Source organism: Oncorhynchus kisutch, linkage group LG1 (genome assembly GCF_002021735.2).
Source record: "Oncorhynchus kisutch isolate 150728-3 linkage group LG1, Okis_V2, whole genome shotgun sequence".
Classification (NCBI taxonomy): domain Eukaryota; kingdom Metazoa; phylum Chordata; class Actinopteri; order Salmoniformes; family Salmonidae; genus Oncorhynchus; species Oncorhynchus kisutch.
Genome location: NC_034174.2, coordinates 25,210,671 through 25,230,746, shown reverse-complemented (window position 1 = coordinate 25,230,746; position 20,076 = coordinate 25,210,671). Strand labels below are relative to the sequence as shown.

Sequence of the window (20,076 nt, the reverse complement as noted above, 5' to 3'; positions counted from 1 at the left end):
CACCTGGTCTCATCAGCTCCTTATTTAGTTCAGTTCATTCTGTTTGTGCCTTTGTGAGGTATTGTTCATTTTGACTCTACTAAGCCTTTTCCTAGCTCATTTGTGAGAACCAGTTATAGCCTTCAATCCTCTTTTTGATTCACCTGCCTGTTTGCCTACCTGTGTATGACCATTGCCGGCCTGTGACCACAATTCCTGCCTTCCGCGAAGGCGAAATAAACACCTGCCGCGCTCTGCATGTGAATCTACACCTTTTTCTACCTGTGTATTCATTACAAAGCTATGTAGCTAAAAGGCAGAGGGTAGCATAATCTGTCTGAATCTTTGTTTTAACAGTATGGGAACAATAATTAATTTTATTTTGTAAAATGGTTTCTTGCATCAAACAACACAACCTTTTCAGTCACCTCCTTGTCTGGATGACAAGTGGATAAACAGATTAATGTCAAGCCCTGCATGTTTTTTTTTCTAAAGTCCCCTGGAATGTAGGCCTACATTGAACACTAAACATTTACTTCTACTGTAGACTGGGTGATAGAACAGCTATTTCCATGTAAAAATGTTATGGGATGCATTTTTTTCAATTGTTGTTGATGGTAGGCTACTCTCAGTGGTGGAAAAAGTACCCAATTATTACACATGAATGAATAAATGAATAAAAGTAAATATACCTTAAAAGAAAATGACTCAAGTAAAAGTGAAAATCACCCAGTAAAATACTACTTGAGTAAAAGTTTAAAAGTATTTGATTTTCAATATACTTAAGTATCAAAAGTAAATGTAATTGCTAAATTATACTTAAGTATCAAAAGTTAAAGTAGAATTAATTTCACATTCCTTAAACATCCTCTCAATGTCATCTGCGTTTATTTCCAGCAAACTTAACATGTGTTAATATTTGTATGAACATAACAAGATTCAACAACTGAGACATAAACTGAACAAGTTCCACAGACACGTGACTAACAGAAATTGAATAATGTGTCCCTGACCAAAAGGGGGGTCAAAATCAAAATCAAGTAACAGTCAGTATATGGTGTGGCCACCAGCTGCATTAAGTACTGCTTTGCATCTGCTCCTCATGGACTGCATCAGATTTACCAGTTCTTACTGTGAAATGTTACCCCACTCTTCCACCAAAGCACCTGCAAGTTCCCGGACATTTCTGGGGGGAATGGCCCTAGCCCTCACCCTCCGATCAAACAGGTACCAAACGTGCTCAATGGGATTGAGATCCGGGCTTTTCGCTGGCCATGGTAGAACACTGACATTCCTGTCTTGCAGGAAAACACGCACAGAACAAGCAGTATGGCTGGTGGCATTGTCATGCTGGGGGGTCATGTCAGGATGAGCCTGCAGGAAGGGTACCACATGAGGGAGGAAGATGTCTTACCTGTAAACGCACTGCATTGAGATTGCCTGCAATGACAACAAGCTCAGTCCGATGATGCTGTGACACACCACCCCAGACCATGACGGACCCTCCACCTCCAAATCGATCCCGATCCAGAGTACAGGCCTCGGCGTAACGCTCTTTCCTTCGACGATAAACGTGAATCTGACCATCACACATGGTGAGACAAAACCGCGACTCGTCAGTGAAGAGTACCTTTTGCCTGTCTGGTCCAGCAACGGTGGGTTTGTGCCCATAGGCGACGTTGTTGCCGGTGATGTCTTGTGAGGACCTGCCTTACAACAGGCCTACAAGCTCTCAGTCCAGCCTCTCTCAGCCTATTGCGGACAGTCTGAGCACTGATGGAGAGATTGTGCGTTCCTGGTGTAACTCAGGCAGTTGTTGTTGCCATCCTGTACCTGTCCCGCAGGTGTGATGTTCGGATCTACCGATCCTGTGCAAGTGTTGTTACACATGGTCTGCCACTACGAGGACGAACAGCTGTCCGTCCTGTCTCCCTGTAGCTCTGTCTTAGGCGTCTCACAGTACGGACATTACAATTTATTGCCCTGGCCACATCTGCAGTTCTCATGCCTCCTTGCAGCATGCCTAAGGCACATTCACGCAGATGAGCAGGGACCCTGGGCATCTTTCTTTTTGTGTTTTTCAGAGTCATTAGAAAGGACTCTTAAAAGGGACGTTTATTATTATTTTTGTTTTGTTTATTAAGCAAACCAGACAGCACAATTTTCTTGTTTTTTATTTACTCGCGGATAGCCAGGGGCCCACTCCAACACAAACATCATTTACAAAGCATTTGTATTTAGTGAGTCTGCCAGATCAGAGGCAGTAGGGATGACCAGGGATGTTCTCTTGATAAGTGGGTGAATTGGACCATTTTCCTGTCCTGCTAAGCATTCAAAATGTCACGAGTGCTTTTGGGTGTCAGGAAAAATGCAAGGCGTAAAAAGTAAATAATTTTCTTTAGTTATGTAGTGAAGTAAAAGTTGTCAAAAATATAAATAGTAAAGTAAAGTAACCCCAAAAAACTACTTAGGTACTACTTTAAAGTATTTTTCCTTCAGTACTTTTCAGTACTGGCCACTCTGGTAGGCCTACATTATGATTAAATAGCCATAGTAGCCTACTTGGCCACTGTTAAAACTGGAACATAAGGTGGTTACAGCCACAGTGTTCACAGAATTTTCACAATGTTCAAGTTTACGCTCAGCGGACCTGAAATTTGCTCAGTGCCGAAAATAATTAGAGCGAACATTGGTACAGGCTGCAATTTGTTGTGCGTCCCCCACGCTTCTGCAGCGTCATCACATCGACTGATCCCAAGGCCTGAGCGCCCATTTTGATGCAGGAAATATCGTCCCCTCTCCAGAAGCAGGCAATCCGAGTGAATCCTATGACGAAGATTCAGGACAATACATTATGGGGTATTGTGTGTAGATTGCTGATTATTTGTATTTATTTAGTACATTTTAAGGTTAAGGCTGTAACGTAACAAAATGTGGAAAAAGTCAAGGGGTCTGAATACTTACTGAAGGCACTGTACCTCTTTCCCTCCTTCAGCGAGCAGTTGTTACAGTCATACGTTTTCAGATCAGTGTGTATGAAGGAGAGGATACAAGGAAAGAACTATTGAGATGCATCTTTGTAGTGCATATCTGAAGTAGTACAACACACTTTCTTCAAACCACGGAGGCAAAAACATCGTAATAATCCAACAAGTTATAGGCCCATTGCTCCTCAGGGAACATAGGTCATGGACCACTGCTGTCCATCCCACTCTGTTCTGGGCATTTCTCTCTGATTTCTTCCATCCTATGTCTGTTTTGTTGATGCCCGATTCACACTTTCATCAACATGTGTTCCGTGGGCGGCCTCTTTTTCCATTTCCCTTATGGATTCCAGGTAAGAGATGGTCTTGTGATGTTGGAGGGGGGATTTTGGAGAGTATGTCTGATCCGTGACACATGTTCTCCTCCTGACATCCTCGAAGATACGTTTTTCAATTAGAAGAGGCAGCCAGGGTGAAGTAAAAGGGGATGTTTGGGATGTAGCTAGTTCTCCTTCTGTTTACAAAATATTGTACTCATCTGTTACTCTAAACTAAGAAAACCTCCTTGTTCATTATACATTGTGAAAAACTTTCTTCAAGATCAATATCTTTGTAGGAGGAGAGCTTGACACACTTTCTTTCCCCAGGCTCCATGACTTTTGCCCTCAGCCCTCGGCCCTCACCTCCAATTCCAGACCTGCAGGCCCACAGCAGCTAATGGTCATTCTCTTCTGTACTTTCATGGGAGGTAGATTGCAATGTGATGGCAGAGGAAATGTGTTACATAATTCATCATTGGATCTGGATACATATACTGTACCTGGTTTGAGACAGATAGTGAGATGATAGATGATGTTCAAGGCTGAGTTTGGAGCAGAGCTTCTATGTGCAGTGGTGTAGACTACTAGGAGTGATATAACTTCCTCCAAGCTGCCAAGTCCAGTTTTTTAACACTAATCTGTCTCATGAGGTTTAACTTCTATATACTTTTTCATAGGTATTAAAAAGCATCTCACTCGAGAATTACAGAAAGAGAGATGTTCCTTCAAAGGGATGTTTGATCTTTTGCATGCTTTCTGTCTTTAATTTTGTTGTAATTACATCATGAAATATACCAGATACAAATGAATACATGAAATCAACGTTTTTTGGGGCAGTGCATATCTGAAGTAGTACAATATACTTTCTTCAAACTATGGAGGCAGAAACAAAGTAATAATCCAACAAGTGTCCATCACACTGTTCCGGGCAGTTCTCTCTGATTTCTTCCATCCTATGTCTGATTTGTTGATGCCTGATTCAAGTTTCCATCAACATGTGTTCCGTTTACGCCCTTTTTTCAGTTTCCCTCGTTGGTTCTAGGAAAGAGATGGTCTTGTGATGTTGGAGGGGGGCTTTTGCTTTCTTTCTGTCTTTAATTTAGTTGTCATTACGTCATGAAATATACCCGATACCAATCAATACACGGAACCACAGTTTTTCCCCTATACAGTGCCTTGCGAAAGTATTCGGCCCCCTTGAACTTTGCGAACTTTTGCCACATTTCAGGCTTCAAACATAAAGATATAAAACTGTATTTTTTTGTGAAGAATCAACAACAAGTGGGACACAATCATGAAGTGGAACGACATTTATTGGATATTTCAAACTTTTTTAACAAATCAAAAACTGAAAAATTGGGCGTGCTAAATTATTCAGCCCCTTTACTTTCAGTGCAGCAAACTCTCTCCAGAAGTTCAGTGAGGATCTCTGAATGATCCAATGTTGACCTAAATGACTAATGATGATAAATACAATCCACCTGTGTGTAATCAAGTCTCCGTATAAATGCACCTGCACTGTGATTGTCTCAGAGGTCTGTTAAAAGCGCAGAGAGCATCATGAAGAACAAGGAACACACCAGGCAGGTCCGAGATACTGTTGTGAAGAAGTTTAAAGCCGGATTTGGATACAAAAAGATTTCCCAAGCTTTAAACATCCCAAGGAGCACTGTGCAAGCGATAATATTGAAATGGAAGGAGTATCAGACCACTGCAATTCTACCAAGACCTGGCCGTCCCTCTAAACTTTCAGCTCATACAAGGAGAAGACTGATCAGAGATGCAGCCAAGAGGCCCATGATCACTCTGGATGAACTGCAGAGATCTACAGCTGAGGTTTGAGACTCTGTCCATAGGACAACAATCAGTCGTATATTGCACAAATCTGGCCTTTATGGAAGAGTGCCAAGAAGAAAGCCATTTCTTAAAGATATCCATAAAAAGTGTTGTTTAAAGTTTGCCACAAGCCACCTGGGAGACACACCAAACATGTGGAAGAAGGTGCTCTGGTCAGATGAAACCAAAATTGAACTTTTTGGCAGCAATGGAAAATGTTATGTTTGGCGTAAAAGCAACACAGCTCATCACCCTGAACAAACCATCCCCACTGTCAAACATGGTGGTGGCAGCATCATGGTTTGGGCCTGCTTTTCTTCAGCAGGGACAGGGAAGATGGTTAAAATTGATGGAAAGATGGATGGAGCCAAATACAGGACCATTCTGGAAGAAAACCTGATGGAGTCTGCAAAAGACCTGAGACTGGGACGGAGATTTGTCTTCCAACAAGACAATGATCCAAAACATAAAGCAAAATCTACAATGGAATGGTTCAAAAATAAACATATCCAGGTGTTAGAATGGCCAAGTCAAAGTCCAGACCTGAATCCAATCGAGAATCTGTGGAAAGAACTGAAAACTGCTGTTCACAAATGCTCTCCATCCAACCTCACTGAGCTCGAGCTGTTTTGCAAGGAGGAATGGGAAAAAATGTCAGTCCCTCGATGTTCAAAACTGATAGAGACATACCCCAAGCGACTTACAGCTGTAATCGCAGCAAAAGGTGGCACTACAAAGTATTAACTTAAGGGGGCTGAATAATTTTGCACGCCCAATTTTTCAGTTTTTGATTTGTTAAAAAAGTTTGAAATATCCAATAAATGTTGTTCCACTTCATGATTGTGTCCCACTTGTTGTTGATTCTTCACAAAAAAATACAGTTTTATATCTTTATGTTTGAAGCCTGAAATGTGGCAAAAGTTCAAGGGGGCCGAATACTTTCGCAAGGCACTGTAGCTGTAGGATTCTCTTCTACCATTGCCACAGAGGGTTTGTATTTTTACAATGGCAATGATAACCTATGCGATATTAAACTGCAGACCTGCATTTGTCACAGCCTGTGATTTCTCCCTATAGTCCCAGATAGAGTTGGTAACACCCCATTAGTCCTGGCCTCAGATGAAGGACGATTTTTTGTTTCCTGAAACTTTCTTGTTTAAAAAAAAAAGCAGATTCAGCCACCCTTTTATATCTGAAATCCAGTGGAGGCTGGTGGGGGGAGCTATAGGAGGACGGACTCATTGGAATGGCTGGAGTATCATTGGAACGGAATCAAATACATCAAACATATGGAAACCACGTTTGACTCCATTCCGTTAATTCCATTCCAGCCATTACAAAGAGTCCGTCCTCCTATAGCCCATCCCACCAGCCTCCTCTGCTGCAGTCCCCTGGGCCGTAGGGTTCGGGAGCACAAAATGCTATTGCATTACTACTATAAGGACAGGATGTGTGCTAAATCACATTAAATGTTATTGTTTCTCATTCTACCAACAACTCCCTTAGGTTTTATTATTATTATGATGATGATGATGATGATGATGATGATGAATATTAAGGTACTCCAGTCGGGGAGAGTGTGGTAAGTTGAGCAAAAGGGGGAAGTTGTTTCTAAGAAACCATACACAAAATGTATAATTTGACCAAATATTTAGGAAGAAGTCATCATTTAATGGAGTCTGTGAAGGTAGAAAACCACATGGAAAAAGTAGTAAGCAAGTTAGGTCTCAAAAAAGTATTTTCACCAAGTCAAATTAATTGATTGTGTTAGAGGTTTCATGATGCTTGTGTATAAACCAAAGTAGATAAGAGTGTTCTATTTAGCAGTTGGAGTTTCTATAAGCTTCAATATGAGGTCCTGAACCTAGCATGAAAGTGCATCATTGTAGCTGTGTGGGCTAATATAGTCAAAATCTTTGCCTTGGGCAAACTGAGCCAATGGTATGGGGTATGTTGCGCCCATGGCAAGTTAAGAAAATTGAAGTGTTTTCTTCCAAGGCGTAATGCTAGGCATTATCGCTAGGATATGAGGTAACAACAGGGCCTGGCCTAAGTTACAAGTGTAAAAACAAAACGTAGAAAGTGTTTGCTAGGGGTTAAGCCTGTGTTAAAATATGCTTAATATGATTAAGACAAAAACTATTGTGATTGTGTTTGGGAAATAAGGAGAGACATGGTTTTTAAAAGCTACTGGTAATATTTCTGTCATGCCTGCTCCCGCTTGAGCTCCAGGCTCCCTAGCATTACGCACTCCTGCCATCATCATTACACAGACCTGCCTTCCCCCCATCACACGCATCAGCGATTATTGGACTCACCTGGTCTCAAACACATCTGTCATTACCTTCCCTATATCTGTCTGGTTCCCTGCTCTGTTCCCTGCTTCTGCATTGATTGTTATTTGTCTTTGTATACCCGTGTGCTGACGCTGCTCCTGTCTTGTTTCATGTCTGTTCCTGATTAAATGTTTTACTCCCCTTACCTGCTTCTCATCTCCGGTGTCGGTCCCTACAATTTCATTCATTACAGAAATGTGTAGGCAGTGTAACTTACCCTGTCCTGCGGCTTAATTTGCCCCATACCTGGGGTAAGTTGTGCCAAGAGACCTCTTTTATTGGACAAGCTATGTTTTCAAAACTGTATTGTTTACATTAATTCTGATTATTTCCAGGGATACACAACATCCTGAAATACACTATATAACCAAAAGTATGTGGACACCTCTTCAAATTAGTGGATTTGCAATCTCCATAGACAAACATTGGCAGTAGAATGGCCCCTACTGAAGAGCTCAGTGACTTTTAACGTGACACCGTCATAGGATGCCACCTTTCCAACAATTTAGTTCGTCAAATTTCTGCCCTGCTAGAGTCAACTGTATGTGCTGTTATTGTGAAGTGGAAACGTTGAGGAGCAACAACAGCTCAGCCACGAAGTAGTAGGACAGACAAGCTCACAGAACGGGACCGCCGAGTGCTGAAGTGCTGTAGCGAGTAAAAATCGTCTGTCCTCTGTTGCAACACTCACTACCGAGTTCCAAACTGCCTCTGGAAGCAACGTCAGCACAATAACTGTTTGTCGGGAGCTTCATGTAATGGGTTTTCATGGCCGAGCAGCCGCATAAAAGCCTAAGATCTCCATGCGCAATGCCAAGCGTCGGCTGGAGTGGTGTAAAGCTCACCATCATTGGACTCTGGAGCAATGGAAACGCGTTCTCTGGAGTGATGAATCACGCTTCACCATCTTGCAGTCCGACGGATGAATGTGAGTTTGGAGGATGCCAGGAGAACGCTATCTTCCCCAATGCATAGTGCCAACTGTAAAGTTTGGTGCAGGTGGAATAATGTTCTAGGGCTGTTTTTCATGGTTCGGACTAGGCCCCATAGTTCCAGTGAAGGGAATTGCAGCATACAATTATATTTTAGATGATTTTGTGCATCCAACTTTGTTGCAACAGTTTGGGGAAGGCCCTTTCCTGTTTCAGCATGACAATGCCCCCATGCACAAAGTGAGGTCTATATACAAATGGTTTGTCGAGATCGGTGGGGACGAAATTGACTGGCCTGCACAGAGCCCTGCCCTCAACTCCATCAAACACCTTTGGGATTAATTGGAACACAGACTGCGAGCCAGGCCTAATCATCCAACATCAGTGCCCAACCTCACAAATGCACTTGTGGCTGAATGGAAGCAGGTCGCCGCAGCAATGTTCCAACATCTAGTGGAAAGCCTTCCCAGAAGAGTGGAGGCTGTTAGAGCAGCAAAGGGGGGACCAACTCCATGTTAATGCCCGTGATTTTGGAATGAGAAGTTCATCGAGCAGGTCTCCACATAATTGCGGCCATGTAGTGTATATGGAGACACCTTTGTTAGAAAGAATACTATGTTTCCCTGTAAAAAATGGCTTCTTACCCCACTCCCTACTAACTCTCATATCTCCCTCAATGATTCAATCTTAGACATCACAGTTTTGTAACACCTCTGTACGTAAGCGTAGTACAGCCGCTGGCAAGAGGTCTGGATCTTTATGGCATAGGTTGTGTGATTGCCCTGTTACTGTAGGGTTGCTGGGTCAAGCCCCACTCTAGCTGGTCTTCCTCAACTGCTACAGAATTATAATTCTTGCCTAATGAAACTCTCCCTGTTGGGTCTGTGATTACGAATATTGTTTTCTCTAATGGCAGCATTTCCTCAGACTCATTTAGGTCTGGTTTGAGTGATGTTTCTGTGCACTTACAGTACCAGTCATAAGTTTGGACACACCTACTCATTCCAGGGTTTTTCTTTATTTGTACTATTTTCAACATTGTAGATTATTAGTGAAGACATCAACACTATGAAATAACACATGGAATCATTTAGTAACCAAAAAAAGTGTTAAACAAATCAAAATATGTAAAGAAAAACCTTGAATGAGTAGGGTGTGTCCAAACTTCTGACTGGTACTGTACATCAATGTCATTGGAAGAGAACGTTAGCTGGTGGTGCTCAGAATGTTGTAGTTTTGTAGGTTCTTGATGTTGTGAGGTTGTTTATGGCATGTTCTGGGGTTTCCTGTGGTATGGTTTTGTGTACATTATAGCTAGGTGTGTGTGTGTGTGTGTGTGTGTGTGTGTGTGTGTGTGTGTGTGTGTGTGTGTGTGTGTGTGTGTGTGTGTGTGTGTGTGTGTGTGTGTGTGGAGTCCTATCTTCAGCTGGGGTAAGAAGAGAACATACTGAATATAAAGAAACTGATAGGTGACATCATATCCATCTCTCTCTCTTTATCCCGTGTCTCTCGCTTTTTTCATATCACTTTTCTCTCTCACAATATTCGTTGTTTTACTTTATGAAAAAGGGAGGGAGGGAGAAAGAGAGAGAGGTAGACAACACACAACCCTGTTCAGTCTCTGGGGAGCATCTTCTTCGGTTTCACGGGATGAGAGTGAGAGCTACTAGAAAACATTTTGTGTAACAAAGTTGGATTGTAATTTTCAAATGTGTATGGTTATATTTGCACCGGTAAGTTACATTTTCATACACTCTACATACTGCAGTTGATTAGGTGTGGTCAGATATTCAGTTACAAAATGTTTAATGAAATTCAACAAATGTATTTCAGCATTGAGGTCCTAATGATAAGAGAATACCATGCCTCTCCCTTAAGAAATAATTGCAAAATTGTTGAGATTTAGATAAGTTAACAGAGTGATTAGGCTGTGTAATGTTCTGCATGATCAACTAAAGTTGGTGCAATGTAAATGGAGATGTGTAATTCTTAGTGCGACACTTGTGTTCAATCCAGCATCAGTTTCACATTGGTCTGTAAGATATTGTAGCGATCCTCGCTATATGAGCCACATTACAATTCCCACCAGGTGGGTTAACCCTATTGACGTGATGTTTAGGGTGTTTGCCTTTCACGCCAGAGACCCAGGTTCACTTCCCTACCTGCCGTTTGTTACATTATCTTCCTGGTTTGACTTGCTGTCCCACTACATGGCTTTCTGAGGAGAAATGCCTGTGTTGTCCTTTGAAGTGACTAGATATGAGAGCTTACTAATAACCCTCTCTCAGTGCAAGCAGTGATGAGCCTTTCCATCATGTCTTGCTCTCTCTAGCCCAGGGTTTCCCAAACTCGGTCCTGGGCCCCCCAGGTGCACATTTTGTTTTTGCCCTAGCACTACACAGCTGGGGCGGCAGGGTAGCCTAGTGGTTAGTAACCGGCGTTGGACTAGTAACCGGAAGGTTGCAAGTTCAAATCCCCGAGCTGACAAGGTACAAATCTGTCATTCTGCCCCTGAACAGGCAGTTAACCCACTGTTCCTAGGCCGTCATTGAAAATAAGAATTTGTTCTTAACTGACTTGCCTAGTTAAATAAAGGTAAAATAAATACAAATTCAAGCTTTGATTATTTCAATTAGCTGTGTAGCACTAGGGCATTCTTAGGGCATTCCTAGGGCATTCTTATTTTCAATGACGGCCTAGGAACAGTGCTGCCTGTTCAGGGGCAGAGCGACAGATTTGTACCTTGTCAGCTCGGGGAAATGAACTTGTAACCTTTCAGTTACTAGTCCAACGCTCTTAACCACTAGGTTACCCTGCCGCCCTTTACAGTGAGCCTCTCTCAATCCTTCCCTTCTCTCCTTTCCTCTGCTCTACTACTGGTGGGTTCATTTTAACAAAACGGTAGACATAGAGGATCATTCAGTCTGAGCAGACAAATTATATTATGAGCTTGCTAATGATAACTATTACTGCTCCCAGAGCCCTGGATGCAGGGCTGAAAATGAGACTATGGAAGAGTAGTGCTTATACATGTGAATCTAAGTTTCCTAGTTCTCATGGTAGTTGAGTGTTTGGCTCAGTAGCAGCATGGGAATTATTTCTCAGGCTCTGTTTGGAGGATCCCCATAGAAACAAACCTGATATATATTTCAGCCAACAGACTGGACAAGTGTGTGTGTGTGTGTGTGTGTGTGTGTGTGTGTGTGTGTGTGTGTGTGTGTGTGTGTGTGTGTGTGTGTGTGTGTGTGTGTGTGTGTGTGTGTGTGTGTGTGTGTGTGTGTGTTGATGTATGTGCATATGCATGTTATGTCATGTGTATGTGTGGCAGTGTATGCATGTCTCCATAGCACTAGTCGTTTTTCAGAGATGGATCTACAGTCTCTGCAGCCACCCCTGGGAGAAGAGAAGTTGTGGTCCTATTGTGGGCATGCCAAGTGGAGCGGAAGTCTAATGATGTCCAGGAATTTCTCTTCAGTCTGCGGGTGATGAGGTCATCATTGGGCGCAAGAGGACTACAGAGGATGTCTCTGTCACGCTGACTGCTCTCTCTCTCCAGTCTGTCAGTACAGTACTAATGACTGCCGTCTGCTATATGGGTGTCTTGTGAAAGAAACCTAATGTATTTTGTTATTGCATGTTATGTGTCCAGACACCTGACGTGTCTGGAACTATAGCTGTAGCTACAGGTTGAAGGAGCAGATAGCTGATTTGAGCGATTGATATTGTCAGATGTTTTTTATGCCGCATGTTGTTACCCTATTATCCTTGCTGGAATGGTCCAGGTCCAAGTGTTAATAATTCTTCTGTGTCTGTTTGTTTCATAACGGAACATTGGCATCTGAGTCATCTACTGAAATCTAATTCCCACTCATGATGAGACTTTGCTTTTGTATTAGTTTTGCAAGCAGGCGGTGAGAGGCCTAACCTCTCAGTATGAGCCCATTCTGTTCTCAGTGCTTGGCTAATGTACTTCATCAGGCCAGAGGTCGTTCACGTTGAAAATGGTTTCTTTTCTCTCTCTCTCCCTATTTCTCTGCCTGTCTCGCTATCTCAACCTGTCTCACTCTTTGGTGGGTGGGTACTCCAGACATTGCTGGCAGTAGCCGTAGCCATGTCACTGCCTCTTTGTCTAACTGCAGTGAGAATCCACCACAGAGAGAGTGGTGCTGGATATGAATTACCTGTATGTGTGGGAGGGGGCCTAATTGAAATTGAGCACTGCTTTGCCTGCTGGAAGACCAACAAAATCCTTGGGAGGGATTAGATCTGCACGCTTTGGTGTTCTTGTTTATCTTTGACTTAACAACTGATGGATGCATAAATAATTGGGAGGAAATTACAACAAGGCCCTTGTGTTCTTAGTGATCACAATACCCTCTCAGACTTTCAACAGATGAGTCATTAAACCCATTGCATTCAAAATGCTGTTTTTCCTGTGTTCTGTATCATATTGTACAACAGCTGATGAAACTAACATTGTAAAAGTGTGAACAAATTTGATCAGTGTTATTTCCTCATAGTTGCTGGTAGAAAGTACAATTTACACAGGACCTTCTAACCAGCAGGTTTTGCATGGTTGGAGTTTTGTCTTGCCCGGTGACATCACCGGCGGTATAAGTTCCATGCAGCCATTTTAATCTCCATATCAAATCAATTTCAGTTAAAGGCATACTTCGGGATTTTGGCAATGAGGCCCATTATCTACTTCCCCAGAATCAGATGAAGTCGTGGAGTTTCACGAGCCAATGCTAACTAGCGTTAGCAGCATGCAGATATTCATAGACTTCCAATCATTGCGCTAACACTAGTTAGGGGAAAACTGAAAATCAGCTGTTATTGGCAGAGAGGTTTGGATCTCTGTCTTATTGGTCTAACTAATTTCCCGCCCGGTGATGTCACCATCCAGGCCAAAACTCCATCCCCCCAAAACAGGCTGACATTTCAGGTGGTCTTTTCAAACAGCTCTTACACAAAAAACATTACCATCATTTTCACAATTTCACAGTATTATTCCAACCTCAGTGTGGAAATATATATAACACACAGGAAAAATCTCATCTTTGACTGCACTAGGCCTTTAATGGACCAATAAAGACAGTTCCAAGCCTCTGCCAAGCCTCTGCTAAACAGCTAATATTGTTTATTTTTGACTATTTTAATGGAAAACTATATGTATATAATTGTTAACCAGAGATTATTTGATATTGAGATAATAAAATAAAAAACAGATGCATTGGGCCTTTAAATAATCAGGCTAATTACTCCTGAACAGAGTTGCAATTCAATAATTTAGTTGTTTTTGTGTGTTTGTCTCTCAACAGCTTTTTGCCATTTTTGCATTTGCAACATGTGGAGGCTACAGTGGACAGCTGCGGGTTAGCGTTGACTGTCAGCTTGACAAGGCCAGCAGCAACCTCAGTATTGGCATCGATTTTGCCTATCCTTTTAGGTAAGACCCTTTCTAGACACTTTCTAGTAACATTTAAGACACATAATAGTAATGCAACTCGAGGACAAGCACATTTGGGTTAGAGGTATTTTTTCTCAATTTCCAGCGCATCCCCATGAATGTTTAATGAACCCAAAGAGATTAGGAGCCATCTCCAACTCTGTTGCTCCTCATTCAAATTCCTTTGCTGTCTGTGTTTCAGTGTGTATGTGTGTGCGTGCACACATGTGCTTTTCAACACCAGCCTAGCGGGATAATATTTGAGACAATTTGAGATGTAATTTCTAACACCATATGCAAGATTTAGTCGAGCCAATTAAGATCCATCTGTGTGGCACTCTGAAAGCTATAATGCAGCCAAACAAAGGGGTAGTGATTAGCACCAGACAAGATGTCTAAAATGCTTTCAGTGGTCGCTTTGCTAATATTCACTCAAGACACACAAAATAAGATCATCAGCAGTCTGTTGATGTCTTTTAACAGACTTAATCTCTCCATTGATTAAAGAGTGGCTACAGGTGTTTTAGACTCCTATTTTCTCCACTCTGTGGCAGGTTGCACCAGGTGTCCTTTGAGGCTCCGCTGTGTGATGGGAGGAGGAGGGAGAGTCTCTTCCTCATTGGGGACTATTCTTCCTCAGCTGAGTTCTTCGTCACCATTGCTGTGTTCGCCTTCCTCTACTCCCTCATGGCCACCGTAGTCTACATCTTCTTCCAGAACAAGTACCGAGAGAACAACCGAGGCCCTCTCATCGTGAGCTTCTCACCTTTTCCGTGTTCAAACCTCCACTGATTATATTTCCTTTTGAATAAGATAGTATGCTATGTGTTTGTACTGCTTCCATGCTGCAATATATGTTGTATAATGTACCCAGTCCCTGCACCTTTCACATCTGCTGGTTGTGCAAACAGCAACTTGATCACTATTCAGTAATATGTCCCCCTCCCCTCTCAGGACTTCATAGTGACCGTGGTGTTCGCCTTCATGTGGCTGGTCAGTTCTTCGGCCTGGGCCCAGGCCTTGTCGGACGTCAAGGTCGCCACAGATCCAGATGAGGTGCAGGAGCTCATATCTGCCTGTAAGGTCATGACCAACAAGTGTGGCTCAGTGCAAGGACCCCGTTGGTCAGGCCTTAACACCTCTGTGGTACGACAGACTGTGACCCACACACTACCACACCACAACACACACACCACATGTATGGTTTGTTTTGTTGTGATATACTCTGTCTCTCCCCAGGTGTTTGGCTTCCTAAACTTCGTCCTGTGGGCAGGAAACATCTGGTTTGTTTTCAAGGAGACTGGCTGGCATAAGGGAGGACCTGCTCGGTATGCTGGAGCGCCACCCGAAAAACAGGCCGCGACCTTCAGCCAGCACCAGCCCTACAACCAGGGCAGCTTCGACCAGTCAGGAGGCTACAGCGGCCAGGGAGACCGGGAGCAGGCATCAGAATACAGTCCTGTGGGTGAACCCACCTCCTACTCCAATCAGATGTAGCCTTGCAGTCTGATTGGGACATCAGTGTTCTATAAGGGCAAATTCAATCAGGGGTTAAGGAAGGAAAGGGTTGAAGGGAGGGAGGGGGCATGAGGGGCTAGCTCAGTTTGATCCTCTGATGCATCACGTTGTTGGTGTCCTGTTTGTGCAAAAACATTTAAAAAATGTGTCCAAATGACCTACATGCAGTTCTTAGGTAACAATATTCTGGTGCCAGAAAAGGTAAGTTGTCGATTGATACAGTTCCACGCGTTGTATTTTGAAGTATTGTACAAAATCTAGATTTTAGTTACGTTTTTAGATGTTGTTTTCGTGAATGTTGTATTGCCTTTTTAACGAGACGTCTTTTTCAAACTGGTTTGTACTGTCGTGGAAGAGAAATGTGGTCTACAATTGTATAATTCTTGAAGTTTCCTATATAGTCTTGACAAAGTGCATGAAGTGGTGCTATGTGTTTCTATGCTTGTTTGTGCACATTCTAATTGTGAAACTGGCAGGATTTAATCTCAGCGTTACAGCAAGGTAACAGTAGCAGTTTATTCCTCATTATTAGAATTTTATTTAATCGCTTGTATTTATTTATATTTTTTTCAAGACATCCTTTATAGTATACACTATATTTAAATAAATGTGTTTTTATTTTATATATTTAGAATGATTATTTAAATTGTATAAAGTTTTATTTCACTGCACTAAGGAAGAATTGTTCGCTGTCTGCCATGTTACACAAGATGCCCTTGATCATAAATGGGTTTTATGTATTGATTTGTGGGGAGTTTTTGATGTTGTTGTTAACAATTGTAAATGGGAAAAGTGTTTGTACCCGCTCTGTTTACAAATGGTTGCTCTTGATTCAAATGAAAGAATCATTTCATACACATCCTGGAGCTAGCTAGCTAGGCCCCAGTGAAAAAGGGCCAGAATAACTAAGTTGCAATTAAAACAGTGAGCTCAGCCAAGCTTGTCTGTATAACCATTCCTGAACACCCTCCATTTTATCTGTCATGTTTTCTCTGTCTTGAATTCTATAAACAAAGTCATTCAGGTTTGTACAACTTTTGGAAAGTTTGTGCAATGTATAAAAATAAGTCTAATGAGATGGTGTCTGATATTGATGATGATAATGAATTAACCATGTGTCTTCAGTGTCAAAGCATGTGGTAAAAAGAAACTCCATGTATGTACTTGCTCTTCTGTCCGTGTAACATTATAATTTGAACAATTTGAAAACCATTTACCAGTATTTGTAATCTGTTTATGATTACTGAGGGTGGATGATATTTTACAAGCATTTTGAATAATGCTAATAAAGATGTTGTACAAATCCATTCATGGTATGTTCTCTTTCTCTCTCTCAGACAGTTGCACAAAGAGTGTCTTAGGGGACATTGGTAGACAGGCCAGTATCCCTAATGGGCCAGGCTAACTCCAGCACAGAGGTACCTGATTCACCCCTTACCCTGCCCTGACCCAATGCCCCAGGTAGAGCACCACCTTTAAACACACCTCAGCTTGGTTACCATAGGGATGGGAGGATGGGCAATGAACGTCTGTCAGATGGTTGAGCAGAAACCAGCCTTTCCCAGAGAGAGGCAGGCAGTTAAGTCTGTGGCCCTTTGTTTACCATTACCAGAGTGAAGGAATTCTACTAGCAAACAAACAAACCTAATCCCAGACTTTATGTCTCAATAAAGAAAATGATCCGTATCCAGTAAACCTGAATCAGCAGACAGGAATCCCCCGGTAATGAGTCCAGCAGTCACCTGTCCCCAAGCTTTGGAATGAAAGGTATCTGGCTGAATGTATTAGTTTAACTTGGGAATCTAACAATGAGCATCTGACCTGACAACAGAGATTCCTTATTGCTATTCTCAGGGAACAGAACTTATGTATTTAAGATGATCCAATCTGGAGCTCAGATTGACTATTACTTTGGCCCTAACAAACAGCACCTAAGCGGGCTTGGTCACAGTAAGGCTAATGTTTGCCAAAGAACACCTGTTGCCAAGTTACCTGTTCTACACTAAAGCTTCCTGTTAATTTGGGTGGTTCAACATTAAACCAAAGAACACAAGTAAAATAGGATTTCTTACATTAGTCAATACAGCTTCCAAGGTGTCAAACAGGTAAGTGAACCTATTGTACCATTACGTTAAACTTTCTATACCAGTGTCCATGTCGGACTATGTGGGAGTGTGCCATTGCTATCAGTTTGATGAGTACTATCTGTTCCTGGTTCTTTGAAACATTGTTAAAGTGTCCAAACAGCTGTCCTCCATTGAAGGTAGGTGCAGTATGGTCACTGCCTCGTTGTCACTCAGCTACTGTAATGTTTTTATTGCTGCATCTGAAATCAAACAATTGTTTGATTGGGGGTCTCTCTCTCTCTGTGCTGCTCTTTTTACAGCTCTCCCGGGTCAACAGAAGAGTGGTCAGGGAGATGTTACTCACCAAGTTTCAGGCTTTTACCAGGGCAAGAGAAGTTACTCACAGTTTCAGGCTTTTACCAGGGTAATTACACTTAACACAAATATAAACACAACATGTAAAGTGTTGGTCTCGTGTTTCATGAGTTGAAATTAAAATCCCTGATATTTTCCATACACACAAAAATCGTATGGACATTTTCTCTCAAATGTTGTGCACACATTTGATTGCTTCCCTGTTAGTGAGCATTTCTCTTTTGCCAAGGTAATGGCATATCAAGAAGCTGATTAAACACCATGATCATTACACAGGTGCACCTTGTTCTGGTGAGAATAAAAGGACATTCTAAAATGTGCAGTTTTGTAATGTCTCAAGTTGAGGGAGCATGCAATTGGCATGCTGACTGCATGAATGCCCACCAGAGCTGTTGGCAGATAATTTAATGTTAATTTATCCACCATAAGCCGCCTCCAATGTCCTTTTACAGAATTTGGCAGTACGTACAACTGCAGTCCACGTGTATGGTGTCGTGTGGGCGAATGTTTTGCTGATGTTGTGAACAGAGTGCCCCATGGTGGCGTTTGGGTTATGGTATGAGCAGGCATAAACTACGGACAACGAACACAATTGATTTTATTGATGGCAATTTGTATGCACATAAATATCGTGACGAGATCCTGAGGTCCATTGTGAGGCCCATATATTTTAATGTATCTGTGACCAACAAATGCATATCTGTATTCCCAGTCATAAGAAATCCATAGATTAAGGCCTAATTTATTTATTTCAGTTGACTGATTTCCTCATATGAAATGTAACAGTAAAATGGATGAAATTGTTACATGTTGTGTTAAGAAATTGAATGGTACGAATATGAAATAAAGGAAGAAAAGCTTTCCCAAAGAGAATGTGTCTAGAGAAATTCAAGAAACTGGTAAAAGCACTTTAGTGCAGTGAGAGTGAAGGGCTGTGGTCATGTGCCCTCTGTTTTCTTACCCCGTTAAAAGCATGAGACTGTGAGTAACTTCTCTTACCCCGTTAAAAGCATGAGACTGTGAGTAACTTCTCTTACCCTGATAAAAGCCTGAAACTGTGTGTAACTTCTCTTACCCTGGTAAAAGCCTGAAACTGTGAGTAACTTCTCTTACCCTGGTAAAAGCCTGAAACTGTGAGTAACTTCTCTTACCCCGTTAAAAGCACGAGACTGTGAGTAACTTCTCTTACCCTGGTAAAAGCATGAGACTGTGAGTAACTTCTCTTACCCTGGTAAAAGCATGAGACTGTGAGTAACTTCTCTTACCCTGGTAAAAGCCTGAAACTGTGTGAGTACATCTATACTGAACAAAAAATATTGACTCAAAAGAATGTGACTCCAGTTGAGCTCCTGTATTTTATCATCAGTTCAGACTACTATACTAAGTCTTAGGTCCATTCTAGCATGGTCATCGAGTGACTACCCTCTGACCACCATCATCATCAAGGCATCAGAGTGCCCTGCTGTGGTTGTGGAGGTGCACTGCATCTCTGGAGTTTTTTGGGGAGGGAAAAGGGCACACTGAGCTAGTAGCATGGCCTTTCTGCCTAAATGCAGTGTGGTGCTGTATCTGTGCCTGTCTCCCTGCTCCAATAGGCTGTGGCCATTAAGAACAGGACCAATGCACACCAGCCAAGAGGCGTTAACTCCTCTCTGCAGTCTCTTCTCTCCACAAGACTGATGTCTCTCTCTGGATATCACTCTTTTATCCCAACACACCCTGACATCCGAGATTATGAATAGAATATGTATAGAATAGAACATGTATATTCTCCGATGTCAGGGTGTGTCTGTTTCAGGGTAAAATAAGTATATCCAGAGAGACATCTGTGACAGTGTAAACACTGTAATGACTGGACAGAAACGTAGCAAATCATATAGGCCTGAATTTTATGGAGCACTATGCTGCTTTACACAACAGAGACAAGACAGTGATATGCAGTCAGTTGATTGAGTGTGGTGCACGCACTAGTAAATTATGCTTCATCTCTATAGCTCATTAACTTGGCAATGTTCTTTCCTTAGAAGACATGGCATCTCAGTCAATTTCCAGGCAGCAGGGTGCTCCCAATTGTCTCTACAGTGTGACTCAATGGAACTGTCTTATAATGATATCAAGTGAATCATACAGCCACCCTCTCCCCCTCTCTTACTCATCAGAAGCAAATGCTATTCTAACGCTATTCAGGGACAATAATGATTTTCAGTGCCAGGGGAGGCTGATATATACTGAACATAAATATAAACGCAACATGTAACAATTTCAAAGATTTTACTGATTT

The 20,076-nt window shown here is 42.1% G+C and overlaps 1 protein-coding gene across 1 annotated transcript in view; it reads left to right on the top strand.

Moving 5' to 3' along the window:
* Positions 1-16,661, top strand: part of LOC109907767 (synaptoporin-like) — a 40,697-nt gene extending 24,036 nt beyond the window's left edge. The window contains exons 3-6 of the mRNA XM_020506002.2: positions 13,709-13,836; positions 14,391-14,589; positions 14,791-14,982; positions 15,076-16,661. Of these exons, the coding sequence (XP_020361591.1) occupies positions 13,709-13,836; positions 14,391-14,589; positions 14,791-14,982; positions 15,076-15,333 (777 nt within the window). The 3' untranslated portion in view covers positions 15,334-16,661. The remainder of the gene's footprint in view (positions 1-13,708; positions 13,837-14,390; positions 14,590-14,790; positions 14,983-15,075) is intronic.
* The last annotated feature ends 3,415 nt before the right edge of the window (positions 16,662-20,076 follow it).